General features: G+C 39.4%; 1 protein-coding gene across 1 annotated transcript in view; it reads right to left on the bottom strand.

The window, feature by feature from the left end:
- SPMIP2 (sperm microtubule inner protein 2) overlaps positions 1 to 13733 on the bottom strand; it is a 147206-nt gene that overhangs the window by 70573 nt on the left and 62900 nt on the right. Inside the window, exon 2 of the mRNA XM_003822535.5 lies at positions 11101 to 11333. Within this exon, the coding sequence (XP_003822583.1) occupies positions 11101 to 11333 (233 nt within the window). The remainder of the gene's footprint in view (positions 1 to 11100; positions 11334 to 13733) is intronic.

Below are 13733 nucleotides of genomic sequence, written 5' to 3' on the forward strand. Positions count from 1 at the left end.
TATATTTTCTACCTTAAATCAGTGAGAACCTTTTACACTTATTTTAAATGTTTTCAACAAAAATAATTACAACTCCAATTTGGATATTTCCTACAGATCAATCTTCAAATAAGTCTGTTTATTAACAAAAGGGAAATACCTGCTAACTACATTCACATATCGTGAGTTACACAATTTCTAAAATGAGTAAAAACTGTTAAATTTGAGTTAAATTAGTTGCAGACATTTGGGGCACACTCTAGTTAAAAATTAAAATCATTGCTTAAGACTTTCACTTTTAATCTCTAAACTCTAGTCTAGTCCTGACACATTTAGGAAGTCTTTTGGGGACTGTTCCTGAGGAATCCTCTGCTTTCTTGCAATAATCCAAGATGGTTTTCTTAGTATATCCAATTTTTACTTTTCTTACTTCTAGAAAGAACAATTTTCCATCTCTATAACTATGAGTCTTTCTCACCCATACAACGAATACAATGGCAATGTAATTTGAGAATGCATAGACACTAAGGGTTTTCTTCTATAGCCTCCTCTTTGGTAACATAGGGCTCTTAGTATCAAACATTTGAGTGGAAAATTCCCTACGGCTATCTTTTCTTATGCTAATGTATTTTTTCCTTCACTTGCCTCAATTTGCAAAATATTACTGTTAACCCCTTAGGTGTCTTTCTTCCCACAGCCTGTGAGAAGCATTTCCATTGTTGCAGCAGGGTCACCAAATTGCATAATGTTGCCTATTCTAGATTGGAACTATTACAGGGAGAAAGGGGACATAAAGGCCTTTGCATGAATGGAGCATTTGAAGAATTCATTTTACATTCAGAGCATGAGTAGAAACAAAACAATTCTTTCTGAAAAATGTCGGTGTTTAAGGCATGGATTCAGTGATGCATTTCTCTTGTTAAAGGAAAAAAAAAGTTCAGTGCAGAGACCCATACGTACTTCATTTTATGCCACATTATAGATGGGTTTGAGTACCAACATTAATGATATCCTGGTCTCTTTTAACTATAGTTTTTAAATAATCTGAATTAATTCATCAACTTTCAGCAAATAGTCTAAACATTGGGTTCTGTGAGTTTGTTCACTGTGGCCCTAGTATCTCTGCTTTCTGGGGAGTATCTAAATAATGAGCAACATAGTCTCTCATGTTTCTAGTGTGCTTATAACACTATAATTTGAAAATCCATGCAGGCAGGAAAATATAGTATAGAGAGACATTAATACTAGATCCCATTTGTTGAGCATGCTAAGTGCTTTACACATGTCTCTATCCATTTAATAATACGCTAAGGTATTACTGTTATCCTGTAGTAGGTAGTTTTGTTTTTTTTTTGTTTGTTTTGTTTGTTTTTGAGGCAGGGTCTCGCTCTGTCACCCAGGCTAGAGTGCAGTGGCACAATCTCAGCTCACTGCAACCTCTGCCTCCTAAGTTCAAGCAATTCTCCCACCTCAGCCTTCTCAGTAGCTGGGACCACAGGTGCACACCACCATGCCCAGCTAGTAGAGAGAGGGTCTTGCCATGTTGCCCAGGCTGGTCTCAAATTCCTGAGCTCAAGCTATTCATCTGCCTCAGCCTCCCAAAGTGCTGGGATTACAGGTGTGAATTACTGTGCCCAGCCAGTAGGCAGAATTCTAAGAGAGCACCCAAGATTCTCACCCCCTGGTATACACACGTTCTCAGATATTCAACTGAATACAAATCTAGGTGCTACTGTGAAGGGATTTTGCAGATGTAATTAAAGTCCCAAATCAGCTGACTTCAAGAAAGGGAGGTTATTCTCAGTGGGCCTAAGCTAATCAGGAGAGCTCTTAAAAAGATCTAGGCTCTCCTTGGCAAAGGGGATTTGAAGCATGAGAGGGATTTCACAGGAGGGAGACTCTCCACAGCTGGCTATAAAGATGTAGAAGGGTCAGCTGAGTACGGCGGCTCACGCCTGTAATCCCAGCACTCTGGGAGGCGGGCAGATCCGAGGTCAGGAGATCGAGACCATCCTGGCTGACACGGTGAAACCCCAGCTCTACTAAAAATACAAAAAATTAGCCGGGCATGGTGGCGGGTGCCTGTAGTCCCAGCTACTCGAGAGGCTGGGACAGGAGAATGGCGTGAACCCGGGAGGTGGAGCTTGCAGTGAGCCGAGATTGAGCCACTGCACTCCAGCCTGGGCAACAGAGTGAGACTATCTCAAAAACAAAACAAAACAAAACAAAACAAAAAAACATGTGGAGGGATCATGGAGTGAGGTGCCTGGGTGGCCTCTGAATGTTGAGAATGGCCCCGGCTGACAACCAGCAAAGAAACAGAAGTACAAGTTCAGCTCTACAACCATGAGGAACTGAAATCTTCCACAACCATATGAACTTGGAAGACAGCCCCAGCCTCAGATGACTTCACAGCCATAGTTAACACCTTCATCTTTGGGAGATCTGAGTGGAGAGCCCAGTCATGCCATCCCTGGATTTCTGACCTATAGAACTGTGAGCCAATAAATGAGTATTGATTTAAGCTGCTAAATTTGTGGTAATTTGTTACGCAATAGAAAACCAATATATACCCATTTCATAGATCAGAAAACTGAGGCATTATAAAAAATGGCATTCAGACTAGCATGCAAGGGGAGAAAAGGAATATAAAAAAATTCTTCAACTGGCTATTTTAGCTTAAAAGCCACATTCCATTTTCATTACAGTCATGTATTAGTCCGTTTTCACACTGCTGTGAAAATACTACCTAAGACTGGGTAATTTGTAAAGGAAAGAGGTTTAATTGACTCACATTTCCACATGACTGGGGAGGCCTCAGGAAACTCACAATCATGGCAGAAAAGGAAGCAGGCTTGTCTTACATGGTGGCAGGTGAGAGAGAACGAAGAAGGAAGCCCCTTATCAAACCATCAGATCTCGTGAGAACTCACCATCAGGAGAACATCACAGGAGAAACCACCCCCACAATCCAACTACCTCCCACCATGTCCTTTCCTTGACTGATGGGGATTATGGGAATTACAATTCTACATGAGATTTGGATGGGGACAATAAGCCAAACCCTATCAGGCCACAAACATAGATTTGCCCTGAGAAGCAATATAAATGCTAATTGCCTCATTAATTCTCAGAGAAAAGGCATATTTTTCAATGCAGTGGGTGGAAACAAAAAACAAAACAAAACAAAACAAGAACAAAACAACAAAGGTAAATTTTTTTATTTTCTCCCAGTATCCTTCCAAGGAGATAAATATTTTCCTTATTTCATTCTATAATTCAAAATACACCAGGATTTTTTTTTTTTTAAAGAAAGACTGGAATTAATTTTCTTGGGAATTGTTATGATTTGTGATGGATGACCAGCCATTCTGATTCAGTCCTTTACCCAGAGCTGGTTGATGATTCCTAGCAGGGTCTGAAATCTGAGTGGACTATTCAAGCAACAGAAAGCTATACAAGTGCTTCCAAGTCACTATGTGTGCTCAGTGCAGAGTTTCTGAAATACCATCAAGGGCCTATTTTGCAAGTGTACTCACCCTTGGAGTTTTCTAATGTGTTTGCCACTGTTGTTAATTCTAAGGTTAGAAAGTATGCTCCCCCCAAGTTAATTGTCCAATTAGCTCTACAACTATGGGTTGTAAAACAAGCACTGTGAACATGAGATTTGATATGAAGGAGACTGTGCCCAGTTTCCTTAAGTTTCTATTTAAAAAAAAAAAAAGGTACATAGTTTTGAATGATTTTATTGAATAAGCTGGGAGTGGACAAATTGCCAACCTAATACACACTTAAAAATTCATTACTCTTTATCTACAACTTGGTGTCTCAACAAAGACACTGCATGAGAATAGAATAGATTCCAGTCTCCATTTCTCATCGTTTACTGATCATCATTTACCGCATGCTAAGCACTAGGAGATGGTGGGTGGGGGCTGGTATTAATGTTGTATTGATGTTGTCAGTACAAAGACACATACAACAAATCTCAGACCTCAAATTGCTTAAAGCCATTGGAATGTGGCTAGAACTGTATAGTGCAATTACTGACAATAATCGCACTAAACTTCCACAAAGAAACTTTCCTGTGAATTCTTCCCAAGTAGGTGGTCACAGTGGATTCCTATAGCGTATACTTTCAGTGCCATTTCTTCTTGCCCAAACACAGAGCTGAGACCATGCAGTGGGGGGACCCTATATTTAATGAACTATTCCTAAACTTCCCCAATTTAAGTTCCTTGGTTTCCTAGATTTAATCCTGGGAAAAGAAATCTCCAGGTTTCTGGTCTCATTTGCTATGCATGCTATGCATTTTTGTCAACATAGCTGAGATACCCTGGGAGTGTTGTATATGAATAATAGGGAAAAACTACAGTCATAAATTTACAATGATTTAAGAATTTCCTCCAGTGATCTTAAAAAGACAGGATTAACACCAGATTTAGAAAACAGATGTCCTGGTATTTGATCCACCTGTGCTTGGGATATTGGCTCACACAGAAGTTTCAGAATTCTTTGACAATATACTTAACAGCCTAGCTATGGAGTCATACTACACTTTTACTGGCACCTATTCTAAGTTATAGCATCTCTTCTTAGCTTTGTATGTCACTATCATCAAATAACATTTGTTGAAAAATCTGTGACATATCCTTAATTACTAACTTTAAGAGGCTAAATTTTTTTAAAAGGTGATATTTACATTTAGACACATACTCCAGATATTGTGTCAAGCCTTAACGAGAGTTCATAACTACCACAATATATTTTTAGCCTGCCTAAATTAAGGGATAAAATAATCTACCAAGCTTTACATTACTTTGGGTTCTTTTTTTTCTTTCCTTTTTTCCCCTAAATTTTCACATCCTAACAAATGATGTGACAATTAGGACTTTTGTTTTCCAATTTGCCAATAATTTTCTAGAAAGTCACCTCTAAAAGAGAGAGAAAGCCCTGTGCTTAGTTGAGAGGCCAGGTAATTGGGGGCTGGGATGCCCACTTGAATGTGGCAGCATCGCTGGCTACCAACAGGCTTCCCATTCCAAACGCATTACTCTTTGTGGAACTGCTTTGAACACGGTACAGAGAGTACACATCAGTGATACACGCCTCCCTTGATGTTTCCATGGTCTGTTAGGAAAAGGAAGCATCAAACATAAAATTTATTTTCTGGAAATTTAGATATAAGTAAAATTTTATAAGGAAGTTGTTTCCTTCAATGTATTTGAGAATCCTATAAAGCTAAGCTTTGTAAAATGGAGAAAATGTAACATCTGTATATAACGAGGTTAATATATTATTTTCAAGAAAAAGGAGGGTGATTTGGTCTCCCTAGACAATATTTCTCCCGCCTCACAGATGGTCAGCATGTGGTACTCTCGCACTAAAGCCTTCTGGTGGTATCATAAGACATATAACTTTATACCAGCCCTTAAGGATGAAAGGTGCTAATGTAATTATTTTTATGTTAAACCACAAACTGTTAGGATGCAAATAACTATAAGTAAAAAGTGAGAACTAAACACGCACTCATCTGGGAAAGAACAGCAGCCCTCCAAAGACATGCCTAATTTTAGAAAAGCTATTTTCTATTTTGCTTTTATAAGTTAGTTGAAAAAGGAAGCTTTATTATGTTTCTAAAATTGTCTATACTGATAACATCTGGAGATTAGGAATTTTAATGAGACTCAAAACTGGTGGCTATTTTTATGATTGCTCTAGATGAACCCCAAGGTAAATGAGAATTTGGGGATAAAAAATGCAGAAATTCTGAAATATGTATTTTGGTGGTCTACAGACTTATCAACTCCATGCTGGCAATACATTTTTCCCAGATGAATCTGAAAACACAGGACACTGTTGTGTAGGAGTTTAGAAGACTGCATAGAGTTAGTGCAAGGAAAGAGGGTTTGGCTTGGTGAGAACTCACTCTTATTTTTTTCCCCATAATGCCAATGATTGTATTTTATATGTTTTGAAAGGCAATAAAGTGCTTACAAAATACAAATTCAAAAACTACTATCAAGTGATTTCTTATGTCAAATATGTGGGTAGTATCATCTCTACTATTACGTATTTATTTACTTATTTTTGAGAAGGTCTCACTCTGTCACCCAGGCTGGAACGCAGTGGCGCGATCTTAGCTCACTGCAACCTCCACTTCCCGGGTTCAAGCAGTTCTCCTGCCTCAGCCTCCTGAGTAGCTGCGATTACAGGCGCCCACCACCACGTCCAGCTAATTTTTGTATTTTAATAGAGACAGGGTTTCACCATGGTGGCCAGGCTGGTCTTGAACTCTTGTCCTCAAATAATCCGTCCTCCTCAGCCTCCCAAAGTGCTGGGATTACAGGCATGAGCCACCATGCCCAGCCTCTACCATTTATTTTGATATTATAAATGAATTATATTGCGTGCAAATGATGCAAAGTGGGATGCTAGGAGACAATTGATGGAACCATGAAGAAAGGGATGCATACCTTATAAGATAAAGCAAGTAGGTTTGACCCCAGCCTGACCCTGCCTTAGAGAAAAATGATAACGCAACTGTGTACATTATAAAGTGGCTCCAATCTAATGTTCTGATCTCATTGTCTATCATTGCATTTCATACATCCTGTATTCCTCCGAGTCCTTGATTTCACACGGCCTGGGATGAAATCTTGGCTCTACTATTTACTAGCTGTGTGGCCTCAGGCAAGGAACCTCACCTGTTGATACCTCAGTTTCCTCAGCTGTAAAATCATCACAGTACCATTCTTATTAGTAGCCATCAATTGTAGCTCTTTTTGTGTTTACCTTCTCTAAATAAATTCATAGTGAGCAAAATGTCTAATAAGCCAATCTTGTATCAGTTTATTCCATAGCCATCAAGAAATTCAACATTTCATCAGAAGGCTGTTCAAATGTCCATAAAACCGTCACAAAGAAGCTCTATTTCATGACAGCGGAACTTGTGACAGTTAAAAATGAGGCAGAGATTTCAAAGCCTCAAAATTTTGGTTTTTATTACCTCATATTACATATAAATATGTTGATGAGTTCCCACAATTCTCCTTATTACCTCATATAGTTTTTAAAATATATAATAATTAGTTATAATATATTATGATTAATTGATTTAATATTTTCTTTGGGGTCACACCCATGAAAAGTCAGTCATCATGTCCAGTGTAACATTGTTTCTGTGAGAAAACCAAATGACTTAAATCATTTTGTCACGAGGTCAGAGCACAGGTGCAGCAAATGGACATTAGGAAGCCAGCAGACCCCGTTGAGGTTGGGGTTAAAGAAAGGCCAGTGGAGAGGAGACACGACCAGCTAAGCAGCAGTTAGAAAAGTTCCTTAGTTTAGCACGGGATTGAAACTAAAGAAACTGTTTCAATTGTCTCCATATATTCTTGCAGAAACAACATATATAGTTTGATAAAGACCAAATCCGTTTTTTTTTTTAAAGAATGTGCTGCTCTTAAATCCGAGATGATGAAAGTAATGGTCTGTCCTTGTTTATACATACATTTATTATTATTGCATTGTAACCCATGTAAGAGTCAGTAGGAAATAGCTAAACATTAAAAAATCTGGAAGAGGAACTCAATCTTGTGATTTTTACTGACCTCCGCAACGTGGGGGAAGATTTTCAGGTGTCACTCAGCATGGAAGTTATTATCTTCCTGCAAAAAGCCAGATGATCTGCAGAACCCCTCCTAGTGCCCCAAATAAGAGAAACCATTCCCAGGTAGGAGGCAGCTGCTCCAGGCATTTTACCAAGACTCTATTGGAGGTGCCTGAGCGTCCTTAACCGCCAGTCTTATATAAACCTGGAGCAGTAAATTAGGCAGAGCAGCTGTTAGAGCTATAAAAATCCAGGAGATGAAAGTTTTGCTTAAAATCCAAGCTCTGAGCAATTGCCATGAGAGACACTGAGGAGTCTCTGCAGTTAGACTAAAACAAGAAGTGACCATTTTGATTTGGATTATTATGGGACAAGGAAGAGCAAGGGATATGGAAAGGGTCTATAGACAGATAAGAAACTGGAGAACGAACAGGAAGTGGATTGAGACATTTCTCAAAGTGACACCACACTGAGAAGTTTACCAGTTCCCTTGTGAGGGCAGCCCTGGGTTAATGCCACCACTCTTGTATAGTCTTTGTAATTAGGAGCATGTTTGAATGCATGGAGTGTATGTGTATGTATCGGCTCAAGTGTCAATTCACGCACCAAGTCTGACTTTTTAGAAGTAGCTGCCTGAAGCACAGGGTTGATAAGGAATCAAAAGTCTGAGTCTACAGTCCAAAAATGACACTGTGAGCTGGGCACGGTGGCTCACACCTGTAATCCCAGCACATTGGGAGGCCGAGGTGGGAGGATCACTTGAGCTCAGGAGTTTGAGACCAGCCTGGGCAACATAGACCTTGTCTCTACTAAAAAAATTTTTTTAATTATCTAGGTGTGGTGGCATGTGCCTGTAGTCTCAGCTACTCAGAAGGCCGAGGTAGGAGGATTGCTTGAGCCCAGGAGATGGAGGCTGCAGTGAGCTATGAGCATGCCACTGTACTCCAGCCTGGGTGACACAGTGAGACCTTGTCTCAAAAAAAAAAAAAAAAGATTTTGATCTGCCTTAGATGGAAAGAGAGAGCGGTATGCCTTAGATGTAGAGGGGGAGATGAGTAGACCCAGTGACAAAACCTAGATCTTAACTGTTAAGGAAATTATAGATGCTTCAGTGCTGGTATGTGTGGTCATTCTCAGTGAATCTTTTTTTTCCCCCTATTCTAAAGCTCTAAGTCCAAGGAGCTTTAAGGTATTGTTCAAGATTGTTATCTGAGACAGCTAGACCCTTGAAAACAATTACTGTTAAAATACTGGGGCCAAGAAAGTGCACAGATGAGAAGCAACATTTCTTATAGTATATTCCAAGCAGTTTCTGAGCGTGCCACAGCTGGGGAAGAAAATCACTGTGTGATTGGTTCACTGTGAGATTGGTTCACAATCTCAGAGACAAAGAGGACCCCGTTACTCAGCAGTGCAGTGATTAAAAGCAATCCATGAAATACTAACTAGAGATACAGAATAAATACATTCCTGGAAGGCTAACTCACAGCTATCATCTCTTTTGGATTCCCAGCTTGCTTTGAAGACCAAGGAATGCTTGATTGCACTTCATTTGAGCAGAAAAACAGGTTAAGTTAAAGATAAAGAGGGAGAGAGGCTATACACACTCAAGATGGTCTGACAGATTGAGGGCTGTGTCCGAGAGCAGGGCATCATCACCCAAGGAGAAACACCAAGACAACAAAAGTTCTGGACTTTATTCAACCCAGCTGCCTTGCTTTGGGGCTGGACTTTTCTTGCTGGTGGCTAGTTTGATATTTAATCAAATCTTGGATTTTCATTTTTATTGCCTAAGTGGAATAGGACACAGTTTAAGAACCTAAGCATTCATTATACTTAGCTTGTCACTCAGAAACTGGTCTTCTTTGGAATATGCTGTAAGAGACATTGCTTATCATCAGTACCTTTTCTTGGCCCTGGCATTTAAACATATTACAATACATTAAATATAATATCATATTAAATTTAATGAATTACATGAAATACAACCACAACAGTACTAATAGCTAAAATCTGGATGTCAGCCTGGTGCCAGGATCGCGCTCAGTGCATTCCTTGGGTTCTCATATATAGTCCTCACAACATAACAATATGAAACGCATATAGGGCTTGATACATGCTAGTTACTGCTTCTAGTGCTTTACTAATATTAACTTATGCACTGTTTACAACAGCCCATTACCTGAGCAAAGACAATACAAAGGCCTGCCTAGAAAAAATATCCTAGAACTAAGATTTCATAATGAAGACACTGACGCACAGAGGCAAATGAACTTAACCAAGGCCATACACAGCTAGTAGGTGGCAGAACTAGGATAGAAATTTAGATGATCCTGTGAAGTGGGCCTCTGAATACTGCCATGTAGAAGAGGCGCAAACAAAGATGCAGAGAGGTGAACTGATTTGCCCAAGGTCACAGAGCTAGACCTAAATCAGAGTGTAACCTCAAAGACTGTGCTCCCATCCACCCTCCTGGACTGCCATAGTTTGGGCCAGAAAAAGGTTTTTCTGGCCGGGTGTGGTGGCTCACGCCTATAACCCCAGCACTTTGGGCGGCCGACGCAGGTGGATTACCTGAGGTCAGGAGTTCAAGACCAGCCTGGCCAACATGGCGAAACCCCATCTCTACTAAAAATACAAAAATTAGCCGGGCCTGATGGCATGTGCCTGTAGTCCCAGCTACTTGGGAGGCTGAGGCAGGAGAATCGCTTGAACCCAGGAGGCCGAGGTTACAGCGAGTCAAGATCGTGCCACTGCACTCCAGCCTGGGCGGCAGAGTGAGACCCTGTCTCTAAATAAATAAATAAAAAATGGTTTTTCCTTTTGTTAACCTTTACCAGATGAAAAGAATTTGAGGAAATTCAGTTATTGCATGATTGATACATTCAATTTTCAGACAATGCACAGGCCTGCCTGGAAAAAAATATCCAAATTCTCAGATTTTACTTCTAAAATCCCTTGTGCACTCTTCTGTTTCAGGGGAGACACCAGGATCTCATGCCTATGTCTACATCACCAACAGGAAATAAGACAAGGTTTCTAAAACCCTCTGACAACATACCCTGAATTATTAATACTTGATACGAAGGCATTATCAGTACAGTGAATCTTAAAGATCTGAGACGCACGTGTTAGGTTTGTGGATTATGGGATGCCCAGCACAGGCTTCTTTCTTTCCATCGTCTACGCATGAAGCAGTGCTAGGATGGGGGAAGAGTGTGTGCAAGTGCCTCAGCCTGAATGTGAATCAGAATACATTCCAAAGACAAACACAAATGCTTTTGGATTATCCATGGCTTTGTTTTCCTCATACCCTTCCCTTGGTGTATTAAAGGGCTCCAGGAGTGGAGCACATGCATTTATTCACACATGTGTCTTTCTGCAAAACTCAAACCTCATTATGTCTCAATGAGAAATCAAGCATCCGACATTTCCTTTGGAAGCAAATTCATAAAGAATTCAAGTTAGAAAACAGTATACTATGAAAAGCATAAATTTAAGAGCAATACCTTGATATGAAAGCCACTCTCCAGTCTTGATTTGTTGATAAAATTATACTGTGGTACTCCCCAGCCAATTTCACCAACGTACTCATGTTTATATTTTGCTGGCAAGCTTCTATTTGAGGCAGGCCTCCATAAATATCTGAGATCTCCAGTTTTTTCTAACGCCAGATGCTGTTCTCCTACATAGGAGGTGTGCTGATGAATTTTGGGTAAATAATCCTTTATGTAGTCTGGACCTTTAAAAGACAAAAAGTACTTAAAACTTCTCCACACTTTATTCTAAGATACTTTTGTTATTTTAACCGTTGAAATACTAATAGCCAATAATTATATGGCACTTACTATGTTCTAGGTTCTATTATAAGCCTTTTAGACATGTTAATTCTTATTACTTATTTATAATTAATAATTCTTATTAATGCTTATCTGTTAATTAATGCTTATTAATAACCAAATGAGATGGGTAGAATTTTTTTCCCCAGTTTATGTATGGGGAAAATGAAAGATTGGTTACTTGTCCAGAATTATAGCTAACAAGCTCTTTGTACCCGGATAGGCTGATGTGAAGGTTGGGCTCTTAACTGACCCATTAAACTGCTTTGTATATAATCAACTTAATACAGACATGGGCTGGATGTGGTGGTTTATGCCTGTAATCCCAGCACTATGGGAGGCCAAGGTGGGTGCATCGCTTGAACTCAGGAATCTGAGACCAGCCTGGATAACTTCTGAGACCCTGTCTCTACAAAAAATAAAAATTAGCCAGGCATGGTTGCACACACCTGTGGTCCCAGCTATTTGGGAGATGGAGGTAAGAGGATTGCTTAAGCCCAGGAGGTGGAGGCTGCAGTGAGCTATGACTGTGCCACTGCACTCCAGCTTGGGCAATAGAGCAAGGCCACCTCAAAAAAAAAAAAAAAAAAAAAGACATGATATATACTAAAATTTATCACATGCTACATTTGCAGGATATAGGCCTTCAGATATTGAGGTGTTTTATCTAGGTAGATAAAAATCTGAAATGTGTATTAGAATACTCCGAAAATGTATTAGCAAAAATTGAAAAATGGAGAAAATTGTTAGATGAGGGTAGCTTATAACAGATTACCAAAGGCAGAAGTATTTGTATTTTAAAAGTAAAACAATGAACAAAAAAAAATCAATGAATTATAGAAATAGGTGAAAAAAGCAGAAACAAGAGAAGGTCTGGGTAAAGATCACTTAAATGAATTTTTTATTATGATACTTTAAGTTCTGGGATACATGTGCAGAACGTGCAGGTTTGTTACATAGGTATACATGTGCCATGGTGGTTTGCTGCACCCATCAACCCGTCATCTACATTAGGTATTTCTCCCAATGCTATCCATCCCCTTGCCCCCCACCCGCAACAGGCCCCCTTGTGTAATATTCCCCTCCCTGTGCCCATATGTTCTCATTGTTTAACTCCCACTTATGAGGGAGGACATGCAGTGTTTGGCTTTCTGTTCCTGAGTTACTTTGCTGAGAATGACTGTTTCCAGCTTCATTCATGTCCCTCCAAAGGATATGAACTCATTCTTTTTTATGGCTGCATAGTTATTGCATGGTATATATGTGCCACAATTTGTTTATCCAGTAAAACATTGATGGGCATTTGGGTTGGTTCCAAGTCTTTGCTACTGTGAATAGTGCTGCAAAAAACATACGTGTGCATGTGTCTTTATAGAAGAATGATTTATAATTCTTTGGGTATATACCCAGTAATGGAATTGCTGGGTCAAATGGTATTTCCAGTTCTAGATCCTTGAGGAATCGCCACACTGTCTTCCACAATACTTGAGCTAATTTACACTCCCATCAACAGTATAAAAGCATTCCTATTTCTCAGCATCCTCTCCAGCATCTGTAGTTTACTGACTTTTTAATAATCGCCATTCTAACTGGTGTGATATGGTATCTTACTGTGGTTTTGATTTGTATTTCTCTAATGACCAGTGATGATGAGCTTTTATTCATATGTTTGTTGGTCACATATATGTCTTCTTTTGAAAGGTATCTGCTCATATCCTTCGCCCACTTTTTGATGGGGTTGTTTTTTTCTTGTGACTTTAAGTTCCTTGCAGCATCTTGATATTAGCCCTTTCAGATGGATAGATTGCAAAAATGTTCTCCCATTCTGTAGGTTGCCTGTTCACTCTGATGATAGTTTTTTTGCCGTACAGAAACTGTTTAGTTTAATTAGAGCCCATTTGTGAATTGTGGCTTTTGTTACCATTGCTTTTGGTGTTTTAGTCATGAAATATTTGCCCATGCCTATGTCCTGAATGGTATTGCCTAGGTTTTCTTCTAGGGTTTTTATGGTTTTAGGTCTTACATTTAAGTCTTTAATCCATCTTGAGTTAATTTTTGTAAAAGGTGTAAGGAAGGGGTCCAGTTTCAGTTTTCTGCATATGGCTAGCCAGTTTTCCTAACACCATTTATTAAATAGGGAATCCTTTCCCCATTGCTTGTTTTTGTCAGGTCTGTCAAAGATCAGATGGTTGTAGATGTGTGGTGTTATTTCTGAGGCCTCTGTTCTGTTCCATTGGTCTACATATCTATTTTGATACCAGTACCATACTATTTTGGTTATGTAGCCTTGTACTATAGTTTGA

Source organism: Pan paniscus, chromosome 3 (assembly GCF_029289425.2).
Source record: "Pan paniscus chromosome 3, NHGRI_mPanPan1-v2.0_pri, whole genome shotgun sequence".
Lineage (NCBI taxonomy): Eukaryota > Metazoa > Chordata > Mammalia > Primates > Hominidae > Pan > Pan paniscus.